Source organism: Balaenoptera musculus, chromosome 2 (assembly GCF_009873245.2).
Source record: "Balaenoptera musculus isolate JJ_BM4_2016_0621 chromosome 2, mBalMus1.pri.v3, whole genome shotgun sequence".
NCBI lineage: Eukaryota > Metazoa > Chordata > Mammalia > Artiodactyla > Balaenopteridae > Balaenoptera > Balaenoptera musculus.
Window position 1 is genome coordinate 173,926,895 of NC_045786.1, and position 18,411 is coordinate 173,945,305.

At 40.0% G+C, this 18,411-nt stretch overlaps 1 protein-coding gene across 16 annotated transcripts in view; it reads left to right on the plus strand.

The window, feature by feature from the left end:
* Positions 1-18,411, plus strand: part of MARK3 (microtubule affinity regulating kinase 3) — a 107,865-nt gene that overhangs the window by 34,639 nt on the left and 54,815 nt on the right. For all 16 annotated transcript variants that reach the window (XM_036841444.1, XM_036841436.1, XM_036841446.1 and 13 more), the window contains one exon: positions 3,501-3,554. In XM_036841444.1, the coding sequence (XP_036697339.1) occupies positions 3,501-3,554 (54 nt within the window). Of the gene's footprint in view, positions 1-3,500; positions 3,555-18,411 lie in introns of those variants that run through there.

An 18,411-nucleotide genomic window follows, 5' to 3' on the forward strand; every position in this document is an offset into this window, starting at 1 on the left:
CAGTAGAATTTTCCAGAAGTATGTGACGTGTGATATCATAACAGATTGACTATGGGAGGACATATGAGAATTTCATTAAAATGTTATTTATATTAACACTAACAGACTTTTTTCTCCAATTTTTTTATTGTGATAAAATACATATAACATAAAATGTTTTAACTGTTTTAAAGTGTATATTTCAGTGGTATTAAATACATCCATAATGCTGTGCAGCCATCACCACCATTCATCTCTAGAACTCTACATCTTATAAAACTGAAACTACACCCATTAAATTCCCCATCCCCCCTCCCCCCAGCCCCTGGCAACCACCATTCTACTTTCTGTCGCTATGCTTTTGAATACTCTAGGGACCTCATAAGAGTGGAAGCATGCAGTATTTGTCTTTTTGTGACTGGCTTATTTCACTTAGCATAGTGTCCTCAAGGTTCATCCATGTTGTAGCAGGTGCCAGAATTTCCTTCCTTTATAAGACCGAATAATATTCCATCTTATGGATGTACCACGTTAAGCTTTTCCATTAATCCCTTGATGAACTTTTTTATTTGGCCATGCTACGTGGCTTGTGGGATCTTAGTTCCCTGACCAGAGATTGAACCTGTGCCCCCTGCAGTGGAAGTGTGGAGTCCTAACGACTGGACCTCCAGGGAGGTCCCCCTTGATGATCTCGAGTTGCTTCCACATCTTAGCTACTATGAATAATGCTGCTATGAACATGGATGCACAAATAGCTTTTTAAATCCTTGCTTTCGGGCTTACCTGGTGGCGCAGTGGTTAAGAATCCGCCTGCCGGTGCAGGGGGGGACACAGGTTTGAGCCCTGGTTGGGGAAGATCCCACATGCCGCGGAGCAGCTAAGCCCATGGGCCACAACTACTGAGCCTGAGCTCTAGAGCCCGCGAGCCACAACTACTGAGCCTGTGTGCCACAACTACTGAAGCCTACACGCCTAGCGCCTGTGCTCCACAACAAGAGAAGCCACCGCTATGAGAAGCCCATGCACCACAACGAAGAGTAGCCCCCAGTCACCACAACTAGAGAAGGCCTGCGGTGCAGCAACGAAGACCCAACACAGCCAAAAATCAATCAGTCAATCAATCCATCTGTCCATCCATCCTTGCTTTCAGTTCTGGGTACATACCCGGAAGTGGAGCTGCTGGATCATCTGGTAATTCTATTTTTAATTTTTTGAGGAACTCTGTACTTTTTTTTTTTTTTTTTTTTTTTTACAGTGGCTGTACCATTTTATACAATCCTACCAACAGTGCACAAGGGTTACAGTTTCTCCACATCCTCACAAAGGCTTATTATTTTTGGGGGGGTTTTGGCAGTAAGCCACCCTGATGGGTGTGAAGTGGTATTTCTTAGTTTTGATTTGCATTTTTCTAATGATAAGGGATGTTGAGCGTCTTTTTTATGTGCTTATTGACCATTTGTATATCTTCTTTGGAGAAACATCTCAAGTCCTTTGCCCATTTTTAAATCAGGTTTTTGTTGAGTTTTCAGAGTTCTCTGTATATTCTGGATGTTAATCCTTTATCACATATGTAATTTGCAAATATTATTTCCCATTCTGTGGGTTGCCTTTTTACTCTGTTGATAACGTCTTTTGATGCATAAAATTTAAAATGTCATGAAGCTTTGCCCTATGTTTTCTTCTAAGAATTTGATAGTTTCATAGGTCGTATATTTAGGTCTTTGATCCACGCTGAGCTAATTTTTGTATTTGATGTTAGGTCAAGAGTCTGATAACTTCATTCTTTTGCATGTGGATATCATTTCCCCAGCACCATTTTTTTTTAATTTTTAAATTTTATTTGTTTATTATGTTTGGCTGTGTTGGGTCTTTGTTGCTGCGTGCGGGCTTCCTCTAGTTGTGGCGAGTGGGGGCTACTGTTTGTTGCAGTGCACAGGCTTCTCACTGCAGTGGCTTCTCTTGTTGCAGAGCACGGGCTCTAGGCGCATGGGCTTCAGTAGTTGTGGCTCACAGGCTCTAGAGCTCAGGCTCAGTAGTTGTGGTGCACCGACTTAGTTGCTCCGTGGCATGTGGGATCTTCCTGGACCAGGGTCGAACCCATGTCCCCTGCATTGGCAGGCGGATTCTTAACCACTGCGCCACCAGGGAAGTCCAGCATAATCTTTAAGAATATAAAGGGGACCAAAAAGTGCGAGAACCGTTGACAAAGAATCTTTGAACACTTTCCCCAGACTTTGACTATAGTCCCTTTCTTCATTGGTGCTTCTTATTGGATCTGTGTTCTGAGGGACACATAGTAGGAACACAGCCTCATTGACATGGGGTGAGATCATTTGTTGTTCTGGACCTCAGGTGCAAAGCTGGGTTAATTATGTTCCCTAATTCATAGCAAAGCCTCTCTCTTCACTTATGTTTCCTTCTGTCCCCTATCACCCCATCCCCCCTTCTCGATATCCATAATTCCTAGTTCTGGTTATCCGTAGTTCACTTTTTTCTTTTAATTAATTTTTATTGGAGTATGGTTGCTTTACAGTGTTGTGTTAGCCTCCACTGCACAACAAAATGAATGAGCCGTACACATAACAGATATCCCCTCCCTTTTGGACTTCCCTCCCGTTTAGGTTACCACAGTGCACATAGTTCATTTTTAAGCAAGAAAAGACAGACTGACTAGGTGAGGATGTCAGTGCAGGGTTAGTACAACTTAATTTTTTTTTCTTTTTTTTTTAAGATAAGAAGTGCATATAATTAGAAGCTGTAGCTCTTTCTTCCTATATCTTAGTGGCTTATTTTTAGACTGCCTCACCCCTTTTTGAACAAAGGCTACCAGGTGACCCATTTGTTGCCTCTGTACATACTCATTTGGTTAGCCTGTAGATTGATCTGAAGCTAGGGTCTTTTCCTTCTTTAAGGAAGAGTGCCTTTTCCTTCTCAAAGAGCTAGTGCCTCTTCCTCTTCTCTAAAGAGCTTTTCTATTTTATTGAAATAAGATGTTTTTAAAGTTTTCAGATTCAACACCAACTTATTTGTTTGTATATTTACTCAATTAACCAGCTCCCACTTTGTGCCGGACACTCTGGAAAGCATTTTGGGCTGTATAAACCTATAAAAGCTATAGTTCCTGCCCTTGTATCCCAGAGTCAGATAAAATTAAACTGTCAGAAAATAATGAATAGATTTGCTACTACACTGCCATGTTTTTAGAAGTATTTTCATTGTATAATCTCTCTCCCCTTTTGGGAGGGGTTAAGAGGTGGTTTCTGGGAGACCTTTTTTCCCTGTGTCTATAGGTAACTTAAAATGTTATAAAATACCCTTATTTGCATGAAGCCTCTCTTGTCAATTATAAAATATTTATAAGGTGTAAAATATAATTGTAACTGGTTGAGTTTTGGGTTTTTGAGGTTTGTTTACTTGCTTGCTATTTAACAGTGCTACATGTCTGGGCATTTACAAAACTATTACTAATTAGTCTGTAATGACCAAATTCTTAAAATCCATAAATATTAATTTTTTTCTAGGTCGCAATAAAAATAATTGACAAAACTCAGTTGAATCCAACAAGTCTACAAAAGGTAAGATTGGTCCAGTATCCAGTATTTTTTTTTAATGATTTTCAGTGCTAATTGTCATCTAATTTGTCCATTAATTACCTCTACTATTATTTTTATTTATTGTGTTTAGTACACAGTAAAGCTTCCTCTTCCTCAAATGAATGCAACTTAAATTTAATATGGTTTAAATGTTGTATTGTTGGATTTTTTTCCTTCGGTTGAAGATAATGATTTTTAAATGTTCTTAATAGCACAAACTGAAGGCTGTACTTTTAAATTGAATATTCTAAATATTGACTAGAATAGAGTTTTAAAAAAGACAGAACAACATAGTTTCATGTAATTAGTCTTAAGCAGAGTTACACATCTTTCTTACAGCTAATACTGAGATCTCTAAAGTCAGCACTTTGGCTTTATTAAACTACCACAATATGTCTAATCAAGGAGTGATGATTAATTGATATAAAAGGAAAATATAAAAGTAAAACTAAACTGATAGTTGAAAACATGTTTGTTAATGCACTATTGCCATTTGTATTATCTGATGTAGATCAGAAGTTCTCAACCCGGTGCATGTTAAAATCACCTGGGCCTCTTTTCAAAATCCTGATGACTGGCCCATGGGGAGATTTAATTGCTCAGGTAGGGCCTGGTCATAGGTATTTCACTGGTGCATCAGTGAATGATTAATGATCTTCATAATAAGATCCTTCTAGTTCCTTTTGGTTTTGCAGAGCCTTTTTACATACTTCATTTGATTTCTAGACTTGGCCTTTGGTAGCTGGGGGATACAGAGACCTAGAAATAAGAACAGGAAGTCTTCTGCCACTTAGCTGAATGTGTAACTTGACCTTGAGCAAGTCACTTAACTTTCTGGATGTTGGGTTTCTTATCTTTAAAAATGAAGATAATTTCACTAAGTGAAATAAGTCAGAAAGACAGGTACCATATGATCTCATTTATATGTGGAATCTAAAAAATAAACAAATAGACAAACAAAACAGAAACAGACTTACAGAGAGCGAAACTGTTGGTTGCCGAGGGGAGTTGAGTGAAATAGGTAAAGGGGATTAACAGATACAAACTTTTAGTTATAAAGTAAACAAGTCATGGGGATATAATATACAGCATCAGGAATGTAGTCAGTAATGCTGTAATAATTTTGTAGGGTGACAGATGGTTATTGGACTTATCATGGTGATCATTTCATAATGTATTTGATTGTCACATCACTATGTTGTACACCTGAAACTAACGTAATATTGTATGTCAACTATACTTCAGTTGAAAATAATAATAAAAATAACTAATTAAATGGAGATTTAATCTTCTCATGATGGATTATATTAATGAAATAATACATATAAAAGAGTTTTGTAAACTACAAAGCAGTGCGTAAGATATTTTAAGGGTAATGCCCTATGTACATTTCTAATGTAGTTCTAGTTCTAATGATTATTTTCTATTTATATCATCATAATTTTGAAACTCTGTGTGTGTGGGGTGGTGGGATTAAGGTGGAGAGGGAGACAGATTTTATCTTGCACTGAAAATGTTATTTAAACAAGTGGTTCTGCAGGGCATAGTGGGCCTTAAGAGTTCTCAGGGTGGCCCTGGAAGGATCCAAAAATTCCAGTCCTTTGTTCTGAAGATTAAATTGTATCCATTTCCTTAAACTCATTTCTTCATATATCTAAGGACTTGGTACTAATTAATAAGTTAGGGGTTACTAAAATTTGGTATTCAGAACTAAAATTAGCAGGTAGAGAAGTTTGCTAAGGATTCTAATTCAGTATTCTAATGTTACAGATCTTCCACTATTCATGTGTACTTGCAGATAACTGGAATTCTAGCAGTTTTCTAGGAAGAATTTTATTATAGTATTGTCTTGAGTTGGTTGTGATTTTTCTTTCTTGCTTGCTTGCTTTTTTTCATTATTTTTGGTCATAGTTTTTAATTGCCACTGTTCTTTTTTGTTATTATTCCAAATTACTGTTTGTCACATCATTATCAATTTAGTACCTGGTAGGTTGTTGGTTTAACTTGATGGTGTGATGCAGATTTGCATCAGCATTAATTTTGGCATATAAATAATAAGACTTTCAAGATTTGTTTGGTATAGTTCAAGTATGAACCATCCACAAAAGATTTATACTACAGGCAGATCCGTCCAAGTTAAATAATTTGATAAGTGTAATGTTTTCAGTTTGTAAGGTGTTGTTTTAAATCATAAATCATGTGTTTGTATTCTTATAAATTAGAAGCATTCTATAAATATTTCCTTCACATTCTTTTTCGCTGAGTTCCTTTTCCATGGAAAAGTGGCAGCAGAGTGGTGTATACCTGGCATCTTTTGTCCTTGGAATAGTGGTGCTTGCAGCTTGTTTTCTTCCTCAGCACCACTCACAGTTGTATCACACCTGCATCAGGAACAGTTCTCTTTATATTGTAATTTTAAACTCTGGAGCTTGGTGTATGGCCTTAGGAGCTAACATTTACATTAAGCAACATTCTGCCATCAACAATATGCGATCTTTTGTGCTGCCACTGCCAGAAAATGTGGACTGGCTCGTTCAGGCAGTGTTTGAACACAGGTGTTAAAGTAGTGTCATTTCAAAATGTTCACAATATTCTGGCTTACACATTGAATCATGTACATCTGATAAATGCATTTAAGCAAACCTGAGTTGACTGCATATTAGTAAACTGATGTTATTTTCACTGACAAGTTCTTCACTTTTCCTTTTAATTTTTCCAGCCACTGAGTGAATAAATGTTAGATTCTAGTAAGATATATTTTTCTCCATTGTTTTTGTACATCTCAATTTCTGAGTACTATCCCTGAGACATTTTCTGTTCATAAATGTCTTTTAGGTCAGCCTTTAAAGAACTCTGTAATGTTGTGTACCTTTAATGGTTTTGAAAACAACAGGAGAGAAAAAAATGTTAGTCTTCCTCCTGGTTTTACAAAGTCATTTTTAGCTTTGATTTGGTTACAGATAATCTTGTTTTATTAAATTCAAGTCTGTCATTAAGAAGCAAGTTATGACTTTATTAAGACATGCAGGTAGGGCTTCCCTGGTGGCCCAGCGGTTAAGAACCCACCTGCCAGTGCAGGGGACACGGGTTCGATCCCTGGTCCAGGAAGATCCCACATGCTGCGGAGCAACTAAGCCCGTGTGGCACAACTACTGAGCCTGCGCTCTAGAGCCCGTGAGCCACAACTACTGAAGCCAGCGAGCCACAACTACTGAAGCCCGCAAGCCACAACTACTGAAGCCCGCGTGCCTAGAGCCTGTGCTTTGCAACAAGAGAAGCCACCGCAGTGAGAAGCCCGTGCGCAGCAACGAAGACCCAACGCAGCCAAAAATAAACAAATAAAATTTATAAAAGAAAAAAGAAAAGACATGCAAGTACACTAAGTGTAACTCATCTAAAGTTATTTTCTTTTCTCATCTTGGAGTAGTGTGTTAACGTAAAGAGGGAGTATAGAGTAATGGTTAGGAACACAGTTAAGCCAGCCTACATGGATTCAAATCTCGGCTTCAACCCAACCTAGCTGTGTGACAAGTCACCTTCCTGGATCTTAGTTTCCCTGTTTGTAAAATGGAAATAATAACAGTACCTCTAGGGCTGTGGTGAGAATTAAATAAGTTAACATTTAAAAGCCCTTAGCACAGGGAGATCAGCTTGGTGCTTTGTGACCACCTAGAAGGGTGGGATAGGGAGGGTGGGAGGGAGATGCAAGAGGGAGGAGATATGGGGATATATGTATATGTATAGCTGATTCGCTTTGTTATAAAGCAGAAACTAACACACCATTGTAAAGCAATTATACTCCAATAAAGATGTTAAAAAAATAATAATAAAATAAAAGCCCGTAGAAGAGCTAGCTGAGTGTAGTTCCTAGCACATGGTAAGGACCGAATGTTTGCTGTTATTGTGTGTCCTGCTGAATATTGGTTTTGAGGGAGAGTTGGAGATTTTTTTTTTTTTTTAATTTTTATTTATTTATTTTTGGCTGTGTTGGGTCTTTGTTTCTGTGCGAGGGCTTTTCTCTAGTTGCGGCAAGTGGGGGCCACTCTTCATTGCGGTGCGCGGGCCTGTCACTATCGCAGCCTCTCTTGTTGCGGAGCACAGGCTCCAGACGCGCAGGCTCAGTAGTTGTGGCTCACGGGCCCAGTTGCTCCGCGGCATGTGGGATCTTCCCAGACCAGGGCTTGAACCCGTGTCCCCTGCATTGGCAGGCAGATTCTCAACCACTGCGCCACCAGGGAAGCCCCTTTTTTTAAACTTTTATTGGCGTATAGTTGATTTACAATGTTGTGTTAGTTTCAGCTGTACAGCAGAGTGAATCAGTTATACATATACATATATCCACTCCTTTTTTTTTTAAGATTCTTTTCCCAGGAGATATTTTTTGTTTGTTTTTTAAATTTTACCCTCACAGGAAATAAGTAAAGCTTAAGAATTGAATGGTAGGTTGTGGCTTAGGTCTCATAGGACTTATTTGCAGTAGACTACTTCTGATCACGGCTAATATTTGCTCATGTAGTATATAGTGAGTGCTGTATTAGTTTGCTCGAGCTGCTATAACAAAATTCTGTAGACTGGGTGTCTTAAACAACAGACATTTATTTTACACAGTTGTAGAGGCTGTAGAAGTCCAAAATCAGGGTTGCCAGCATGGTTGGGTTCTGGTGCGAGCTCTCTTTTTGGCTTACAGAGGGCTGCCATCTCACTGTGTCTTCATGGCAAAGTAGGGGGAAGGTACATGAGCATGCTGTTTGATGTCTCTACTTATAAGGGTACTAATCCCATCATAAGGACCCACCCTCATGACCTTATCTAAACCAACTTAATTCCCAAATGCCCCATCTCCAGATATCACAGTGTGGGACAACTTCATGAGGTAAGTTCTGTTATTCAGGAAAGAGAGGCCAGGGAGATAAAGTAATCTGCCCAAAGTCCCCTAACCAATAAGTGATAGATGCTCGGGCAGTCATTTTATGATAGGTGTAGTCATCATTGAGTCGAGCATTAATGAACTCTAAATGAAAACATGTTTACCACAGTTTAGACAATAGAGCATTTGCGGTAAGCAATGTCCCAGGTTTATTAGTTGGATAGAAATTCATTGTCATTAGATACTAGAGCATGTGCTTCCCATGTTCTTACACATATAGGCTTTCTCACAGTAGCTAGTCTGATAGATATCTTTTCACCTTCATACTCTGTTAGGTGAGTATTACTACCATCTTGATTTTCCATTGAGGAGACAGACTCTGAGAAGTTGATATAGTCAGACTCTCCAGTTCGTAAGTGATGGAGCAAAGATGTAAATCTTAGTCTGACTCCAAAGCGTGGACTATTTCCACTTCATTATGCCCCCCTCCTGTAATTAAATTTCCCTAACTGAGATGGGAACTAACCTGAGGCTTTCTTTGTAGTAGCTATGAAGAAGTTAGTAAATAGTTTCAAGGTTGAGGAAATATTGGGTTGGCCAAAAAGTGCCTTCAGGTTTTTTGTTTTTTGTTTTTTTAATTTATTTATTTTCATTTATTTATTTTTGGCTGTGCTGGGTCTTCGTAGCTGCACGGTCTTTCTCTAGCTGCAGCGAAAGGGGGCTACTCTTCATTGCAGTGCGCAGTCTTCTCATTGCGGTGGCTTCTCTTGTTGCAGAGCGTGTGCTCTAGGCACACAGGCTTCAGTAGTTGTGGCACACAGGCTCAGTAGATGTGGCTCACAGGCTCTAGAGCGCAGGCTCAGTAGTTGTGGTGCACGGGCTTAGTTGCTCCGCAGCATGTGGGATCTTCCCGGACCAGGGCTCAAACCCGTGTCCCCTGCATTGGCAGGCAGATTCTCAACCACCGTGCCACCAGGGAAGCCCGTGCCTTCATTTTAAAGTAAAAATAAAAGACACATTTTTCATTTTCACGAAGAACTTTATTGAATAATGTATTCACCCTTTTGTTCCACTACCTTCTGCCATTTTTCAGGCAACTTCGTAATTCCATCTTCCCAAAACTTTTTATCTTTTTGAGCAAAGAACTGTTCCAGGTGCCTTTTACAGTCTCCCAGGGAATTGACATTTTTTCCATTAAGAGAATTTTGTAAAGACCGAAATAAATGGAAATCTGAAGTTGCAATGTCTGGTGAATACGGCGGATGAATCAGAACTTCCCAGCCAAGCTGTAACAGTTTTTGCCTGGTCATCAAAAAAACATGCGGTCTTGCAGTATCCTGATGGAAGATTATGCGTTCTCTGTTGACTAATTCTGAACGCTTTTTGTCAAGTGCTGCTTTCAGCTGGTCTAATTGGGAGCAGTACTTGTTGGAATTAATCATTTGGTTTTCCGGAAGGAGCTCTTAATAGAGGACTCCCTTCCAATCCCACCATATACAGAACATCACCTTCTTTGGATGAAGACCGGCCTTTGGTGTGGTTGGTGGTGGTTCATTTCGCTTGCCCCACGATCTCTTCTGTTCCACATTATTGTACAGTATCCACTTTTCATCGCCCGTCACAATTTGTTTTAAAAACGGAACGTTTTCATTATGTTTCAGTAGAGAATCGCATGAGGAAATACGGTCAAGAATGTCTTTTTCGCTTAACTTACATGGAACCCATACATCAAAGCGATGAACATAACCAAGCTGTTGCAAATGATTTTCAATGCTTGATTTGGATATTTTGAGTATGTCAGCTATCTCGCACATGGTATAACGTTGATTGTTCTCAATTAATGTCTCGATTTGATCACTATCAACTTCAACTGGTCTACCCAACCGTGGAGCATTGTCCAGCGAGAAATCTCCAGCACGAAACTTCACAAACCGCTTTTGACATGTTCAGTCACAGCACCTTCTCCATACACTGAGCAAATCTGTTTTTGCATTTCAGTTGAGTTTTTACCTTTCTTGAAATAATAAAGCATAATATGCCAAAAATGTTGCTTTTTTTCTTACATCTTCAATATTAAAATGGCTACACAAAAATTCACCAATTTTGTTAAGCCTTTTTTTAAATGCACTCTGATATGACAGCTGTCACACACAATCTAACAAAATTGTTTCAAATGAAGTTAAAGACAACTAAGTGCTACTAGAGCCATCTTACAGAAAAAACTAAGCGAACCTTTTGGCGAACCCAATATTTCAAGTATGAAAGAGAAGTAGGCCTTGTACCCCACCTCCCCTTCCAAACTTTGCGTAAGTCATATTTTTATGCAAATTTGTTTATTCACTCCTTCACTTAACAAACACTTATTAGTAAATACCTGCTGTGTGCCAGGCACTGTTCTAAGCACTGAGGGTACAACATTGAACCAAATGAAGTTCCTACTTTCATGGAATTGATATCATAGTGGGAGAGCAGCAATAAACAGATATATGATATAATGTCATGTCAGTGCCATGAAGAAAAATAAAGCAAGATGTATTAACTGTATTTTCTTATTTTTTGTATTCTTGCTGCTCTGGCATCTGGGGCCTTGCTGACCTGAGATAGACTACTCCCCAGGGCTAGCTAGTTCCTGGAAATAGTAAGCTACTCCCCTGTGAGTACACTGTTCAGATGCAGACTAACCAGTGCAGAGCCCATACTCTGAACCACCTCCCCTGTCTGGCTCTTAAACTCCAAGAGGCAATATTTCTCTGCCCTAATCATTGCAGAGCCAGTATCAGACACCTAGAGACCGTACTTATACCCAAGAACCTGCTGAAATTATTCCAATGAACCAGTCCTCAGCCTGCTTTTACCCTGCCTGGACTTACCCTTCCTGTGGAAACCAGAATAAAAACTCTTCCTTGTGCTTTCCCCTTGCTCCATCGGCCTTCTAACCCATCCTGGTGCTTCCTCACATGGCCCTGCATGGCGCTGTGTGCCCCCTTCTTTTGGGAACTATAAGTAACAAACCACCATACCTGAATAATAATAGAACCTACATTTTAAAACACAGGGTGGGGACTTCCCTGGTGGCACAGTGGTTAAGAATCCGCCTGCCAATGCAGGGGACACGGGTTCAAGCCCTGGTCTGGGAAGATCCCACATGCCGCGGAGCAACTAAGCCCGTGCGCCACAACTACTGAGCCTGCGCTCTAGAGCCCACGAGCCACAACTTCTGAGCCCGCATGCCACAACTACTGAAGCCTGCATGCCTAGAGCCCGTGCTCTGCAACAAGAGAAGACACTGCAGTGAGAAGCCCGTGCACCGCAATGAAGAGTAGTCCCTGCTCACCACAACTAGAGAAAGCCCGCCTGCGCAACAACGAAGACCCAATGCAGCCAAAAATAAATAAATTTTTTAAAAAACCAAAAACACAGGGTGAGGAGATAGTATGCGAGGAATGTGTAGATTTCAAGTGAAAAGTAGGGGTGCCCTCTTAATAATTCATTTAAGAAACATTCTTGTTCTCCTGAACCAAGCGTTGTGATAAGAAGAGTCAGATAAGTACAACAGACTCTGGGTGCACCCATGTGGTTTGCAGTAAAAGTTTACTTAGGCCTTTAGGATCTAAATGTTTTTTACCAAGTAATAAAGAATGGAAAGACCTTTGCAGTCCTCCTTGCAGCGTTGACGTGGAGGTCCTCACTAAGTGTTCCTGGGAGGATTGCACACACGGCTTGAGGAGCAGCACCTGCAGCAGCAGTGGGCTGCCAAGGCCTGCGAGTGTGCAGGGCAGTGCAAGGCCCTGAGCTGGCGGTTACATCAGGCCAAACTGGGAGCCTTGAATGCCCCGGCTCTTTAAGGAACAGTCATCTCTGTGTGATAAACTTTTCAGTAATCCCCTAGCTTTCCCCTGGGTTCTTCTGACTAAGATTTTGTTATCTTAGAAATACTCAGTCTTCTCGGTGGCAGAAACTTTCATTGTCACCATACTGTGACATAATCAGTTTAAACAGTAATCTCTTTTTCTTAAACTGGAACCATTAGTCAAAAACAAATGTGTGAATGTAATGAAATAATTGATTTTTAAAAATACGTGTTTACGATAGCTGGTTAGCCAGCTTTAAACATGTATAAGGATGGAGGCACACTCCTTCCTATGCCATCTTGTTCCAGTGTTGGACGACTCTAGTTATTAAACAGGTTTTTTTTTTTCTTAATTAATTTATTTATTTATGGCTGTGTTGGGTCTTCATTGCTGCACACGGGCTTTCTCTAGTTGTGGCGAGCAGGGGCTATTCTTAGTTGTGGTGCACGGGCTTCTCACTGCGATGGCTTCTCTTGTTGCGGAGCACGGGCTCTAGGCGCGCGGGCTTCAGTAGTTGTGGCTGGTGGTCTCTAGAGCGCAGGCTCAGTAGTTGTGGCGCACGGGCTTAGTTGCTCCGCAGCGTGTGGGATCCTCCCGGACCAGGAATCGAACCTGTGTCCCCTGCATTGGCAGGTGGGTTCTTAACAACTGCGCCACCAGGGAAGTCCCTAAACAGGTTTTTTTCTTTCATAGTTTACATTAGCATCTGTCTTCTAGAAACATGTACAATACTGTTCTCTATTCTTTCACTTGGCGCTTTGGAGGTTAAATCTACCAATCCACAAAAAAAAACTCTACCAATCCAACATAACCATCTATCTTGGGTCTTCTTGGTCTTTTCTCCAGAGTAAATACTCAGCCTCTTGGGCCAGCTACAGGACTTGCCCTCAACACAGGGCTAGTTTATTCCATATCTGTAATTGATTTTTTTCTTAATTGAATTTATTTCATTCTTGCTGAAGACCATTTAAATGGTTTCCTACCATAATTCCAGTCTGTTTAGGGTATTTTTGAAAAATGAGTCTTTTGTATTAGCTATCACTTCTAGTTTGGTGCTGTATACATTGGACAAGGATGTTTTCATCCAATTAAAATATCCGACAAGGTAGGGACAAGGCACCTCATTGGAGAAACCACCCTTTAGTTGGTCCTGCTGACTCATCAAGCAATTTTTGAGTAACATTCAAGCACCATTCTTAAGTCCAGACTTTTAGTAAGAGAGAAACGGAAATCCCTGTGTTCAAAAAAAATTAATCAAAATTACTGAGAAAAAAAAAAAAGAATGATTTTAAATTCAAATATGTGCATAAATTCAAGTATGTGCAAAATACGGGAATTCCCTGGAGGTCCAGTGGTTAGGACTCCACGCTTCCACCGCAGGGGGCACGGGTTTGATCCCTGGTCGGGGAACTAAGATCCGACATAGCCGTGCACTGCGGCCAAAAGAAAAAGAAAAAAAGTATATACAGCAGATTGCTGAATGATTATCGGAGTATTATTGACTATAGATTCCTTTTATCAGGGTCTTTGTGGGAAATTTTACTTACACCCACTCAGGTCTGGTTGCTTTTTAAAGTTGGTGTTTATTTTGGAGCCACTGTTAATGGTTAGAGCTCTGTAATAGCAGTGACCTTTTTTTGGCATCCCAGGGAATCTTAGTTGTGGGACAAGCCAGGGAACTGTATATTTGGAAGCAGAGAGAGCCCGTTCATGCTTTTCTTATGGTCTACAATGTAATTTACTCTTACTGTTACCACCACTGAGTTATTTGGGGTACTTTTGCTTCAGCCTCCTTAGGGCAGTCTTTTTTAACCCTTGTTGTGCAGTAGAATCATCTGTGTAGTTTTAAAAAAATTCTTAATTTCTCTTCTTTTTCTAAAGGTAACCTGTTTTAAAGGTGACCCCCTCCTCCAGTGTTTCAAGTCTTATAGACTGCTGCCACTACAGCTGCCGAATATCTCCCCCCTCTCTCGAACTCTTCCTGACCCAATTTCTGGACTTCTTTCCTTCTCCTTGCCCATCTGGTGAAGCACAAATCATTGTTGGGATCTTTTTCATTGATGAGCGCTGTTCATCTTTTCCTCTCTTAATACCTTCCTCTTTCCGTATTGACTTGTAGGAGACTAAACAGCTCAGGCCATTAACAAAAGTAGTTGTTAGAATCCTTTTTTAAAAAATTGTAAAAATTGAAGTATAGTTGTACAATGTTATATAAGTTACAGGTGTACAATATAGTGGTGATTCACAGTTTTTAAAGGTTATACTCCATTTATAGTTATTATGAAATATTGGTTATATTCCCTGTGTTGTACAGTATATCCTTGCAGCTTATTACCTAATAGTTTGTTTCTCTTACTCCCCTACCCCTATATTGCCCCTTCCCACTTCCCTCTCCCCACTGGTAACCACTAGTTTGTTCTCTGTATCTGGGAGTCTGCTTCTTTCATATATGTTGGATACTAATTCCTTATCAATCATATCATTTGAAAATATTTTCTCCCATTCAGTAGGTTGCCTTTTCATTTTGTCAGTGGTTGCCTTTGCTGTGCAAAAGCTTTTAAGTTTAATTAGGTCCCATTTGTTTATTTTTGCTTTTATTTCCTTTACTTTAGGAGATGGATCCAAAAAAATATTGCTGCAATTTATGTCAAAGAGTGTTCTGCCTATATTTTTCTCCAGGAGTTTTATAGTATCCAGTCTTACATTTAGGTCTTTAATCCATTTTGAGTTTATTTTTGTATATAGTGTTAGAGAATGTTCTAATTTCATTCTTTTACATGTAGCTGTCCAGTTTTCCCAACACCACTTATTGAAGAGACTGTCTTTTCTTCATTGTATATTCTTGCCCCCCTTGTCATACATTAATTGACCATAAGTGTGTGGGTTTGTTTCTGGGCTCTGTCTCTTGTTCCATTTATCTATGTGTCTGTTTTTGTGCCAGTACCATACTGCGTTGACTACTGTAGCTTTGTAGTATAGTCTGAAGTCAGGGAGTGTGATTCCTCCATCTCTGTTCTTCTTTCTCAAGATTGTTTTGGTTATTTGGGGTCTTTTGTGTTTCCATACAAATTTTCTTTCTTTTTTTTTTGAAAACATGTTCTTGTTGTTTTTTTTTTTTTAAATTTTATTTATTTATCTATTTATTTTTGGCTGAGTTGGGTCTTTTGTTGCTGCGCGCTGGCTTTCTCTAGTTGCGGCAAGTGTGGGCCACTCTTCATCGCGGTGCGCGGGCCTCTCACTATCGCGGCCTCTCTTGTTGTGGAGCACAGGCTCCAGACGCGCAGGCTCAGTAATTGTGGCTCACGGGCCTAGTTGCTCCGCGGCATGTGGGATCTTCCCAGACCAGGGCTCGAACCCGTGTCCCCTGCATTGGCAGGCGGATTCTCAACCACTGTGCCACCAGGGAAGCCCCTCCATACAAATAAAATTATTTGTTCTAGTTCTGTGAAAAATGCCATTGGTATTTTAATAGAGATTGCATTGAATCTGTAAATTGCCTTCATTAGTATGGACATTTTAACGATAATTGATTCTTTAGAGCATTCCATCTGAAAGCAGCAGAATACACATTTTCTTCAAGTATACATGGAACGTTCTCCAGGATAGATCACATGCTAGGCCACAAAACAAGCCTTGGCAAATTTAAGAAGCTGTAAATCTATCAAGTGTCTTTTCTGACTACACTGTGAGACTAGAAATCAACCACAAGAAAAAGAGCTGCGAAAAACACAAACACGTGGAGGCTAAACAATATGGATCACTAGACCAGTGGATCACTGAAGGAATCAAAGAGGAGATTAAAAAATACCTAGAGTCCTGACTATTAATTACAATCCAGCATCTGCATTCAGATCAGTGTAATGAATTAGGTAAACTTTTACAAATAGGATATGGTAAATGAAATCTAAGTCAAACCCTCTTCATTTTACATGTTTAAAATATTGAGAATAAAAATATATGTATATTGTTACATTTCAAAAATGGTAATAGGAGTGTAAGAAAATATAGCTTCAGTGTTGCTGCTGCTTTATGGGGAAATTTTTAATTTATTGCCAGACTTATTTTCACTTTGGCAGCAAATTTAGAATATAGATTGTGAATTGAGAATATTAGAATTTATTTTTAATTGTACCAGTTGTTCATTGTGCTATTTTAGAAAAGCCACTGAAGAACCAACTATTTTATTTTATTTTATTTTATTTTATTTTGCTGTATCGGGTCTCAGTTGCGGCACACAGAACTTCCTCACGGCATGCAGGATCTTTCGTTGTGGCGTGCAGGCTCTTTGTTGCAGCGCATGGGCCTCTCTCTAGTTGTGGTGTGAGGGCTCCAGAGCGCACAAGCTCAGTAGTTGTGGCACATGGGCTTAGTTGTCCCGTGGCATGTGGGATCTTAGTTCCCCAACTAAGGATCAAACCTGCATCCCCTGCATTGGGAGGCGGATTCTTAACCCCTGGACCACCAGGGAAGTCCCAAGAACCAGGTATTTTAAATGGGTTAAACTTAGAGCCTAGCATGGACCCATTTGTAGAAAATTGAAAGTTGGGCAAAAACCAGACCTTTGGGAAAGAATCCTAGCAACAACAACCAGAATCACAGCCTCATGTTGCTTATTGTGTGCTACGCACTGTTCCACGATCTCAACATGTCAGGTTCCTTTATCCCTGGGGGTACCAGAGGCCCAGAGAGGTCAAGCCACCTAGATTCAGTCAGTGAGTGGTAGATCCCCAGGTGGGGCCAGATAGTGGGCTCCAGAGTTCAAATTCTTAATGACTGTGCACTAACTGACACACTGACTGAACTAACATTAGAACTTAAAGCCCTAACTTCAAATAGCCTTTTCCCAACATGTCCCCTTGGAAGGAATCAGGCCCAGCACCTTCCATATGGGAAGGATACAAAGGAGCTTACTGAAGCTCCTTCACCTTGTGTGTGGTAGATACCCAATAATATCTGTTCATTATTTTATAAGTACCAAATTTATTTTAATACTAAATTAATATTTTTCTCATATTTCCCTAATTCCAGGAATCTTGACCACCAGAACCTTAGGTTTTGAGGCGGTAGGAAAATTTCTTTGTCTTTGAAATACTTGATCATAAAAATGCACATTGGGCTTCCCTGGTGGCGCAGTGGTTAAGAATCCGCCTGCCAATGCAGGGGACATGGGTTCAAGCCCTGGTCCGGGAAGATCCCACATGCCATGGAGCAACTAAACCCGTGCGCCACAACTACTGAGCCTGTGCTCTAGAGCCCGTGAGCCACAACTACTGAGCCCACGTGCCACAACTACTAAAGCCTGTGCACCTAGAGCCCGTGCTCCGCGACAAGAGAAGCCACTGCAATGAGAAGCCCACACACCACAACGAAGAGTAGCCCCCGCTCACCGCAACTAGAGAAAGCCTGCGCTCAGCAATGAAGACCCAATGCAGCCAAAAATGAAAGAATGAATGAATAAATTAATTAATTAAATGCTTTACATACAGAAGAATGTTACATATTTGCCATGTAAATATGTTTAGGGTATTTGATTCAAGAAATGGATCAGTCACGTTGTAACCTTCCCCAACCTGACCTCTTTCTTTGTTTCCCACCTTATAAGGTAATCACTAGCAAAAATTTTGTGTTACTATTTTCTTTCTTTTTAAAATTAATTTATTTTTATATATTAATTTTTTCTTTATTTTGGCTGCATTGGATCTTTGTTGCTGTGCGCGGGCTTTCTCTAGTTGCAGCAAGCGGGGGCTACTCTTCGTTGCAGTGCGTGGGATTCTCATTGCAGTGGCTTCTCTTGCTGCGGAGCACGGGCTTTAGGCATGTGGGCTTCAGTAGTTGCAGCACGTGGGCTCAGTAGTATAATTTTACCACATAAGGATCCCTCATCAGTATAGTGTGAAGATTTTAAATATTATATAAATGGAATCATGTTATTTGTGTCCTTCTCCTATTTGCTTTCTTTTGCCCAAATTGTGTTCCATGTTGATGTATTTAGATGTAATTTACTTTCACTGCTATGCTTATTTTCATGGTTATATAGTATCCTATTATATGAATATTTCATGATTTATTTATCCATTTTCTGTCTGATTCAGAGACATTTGGATTGCTTATAGCTATTTGT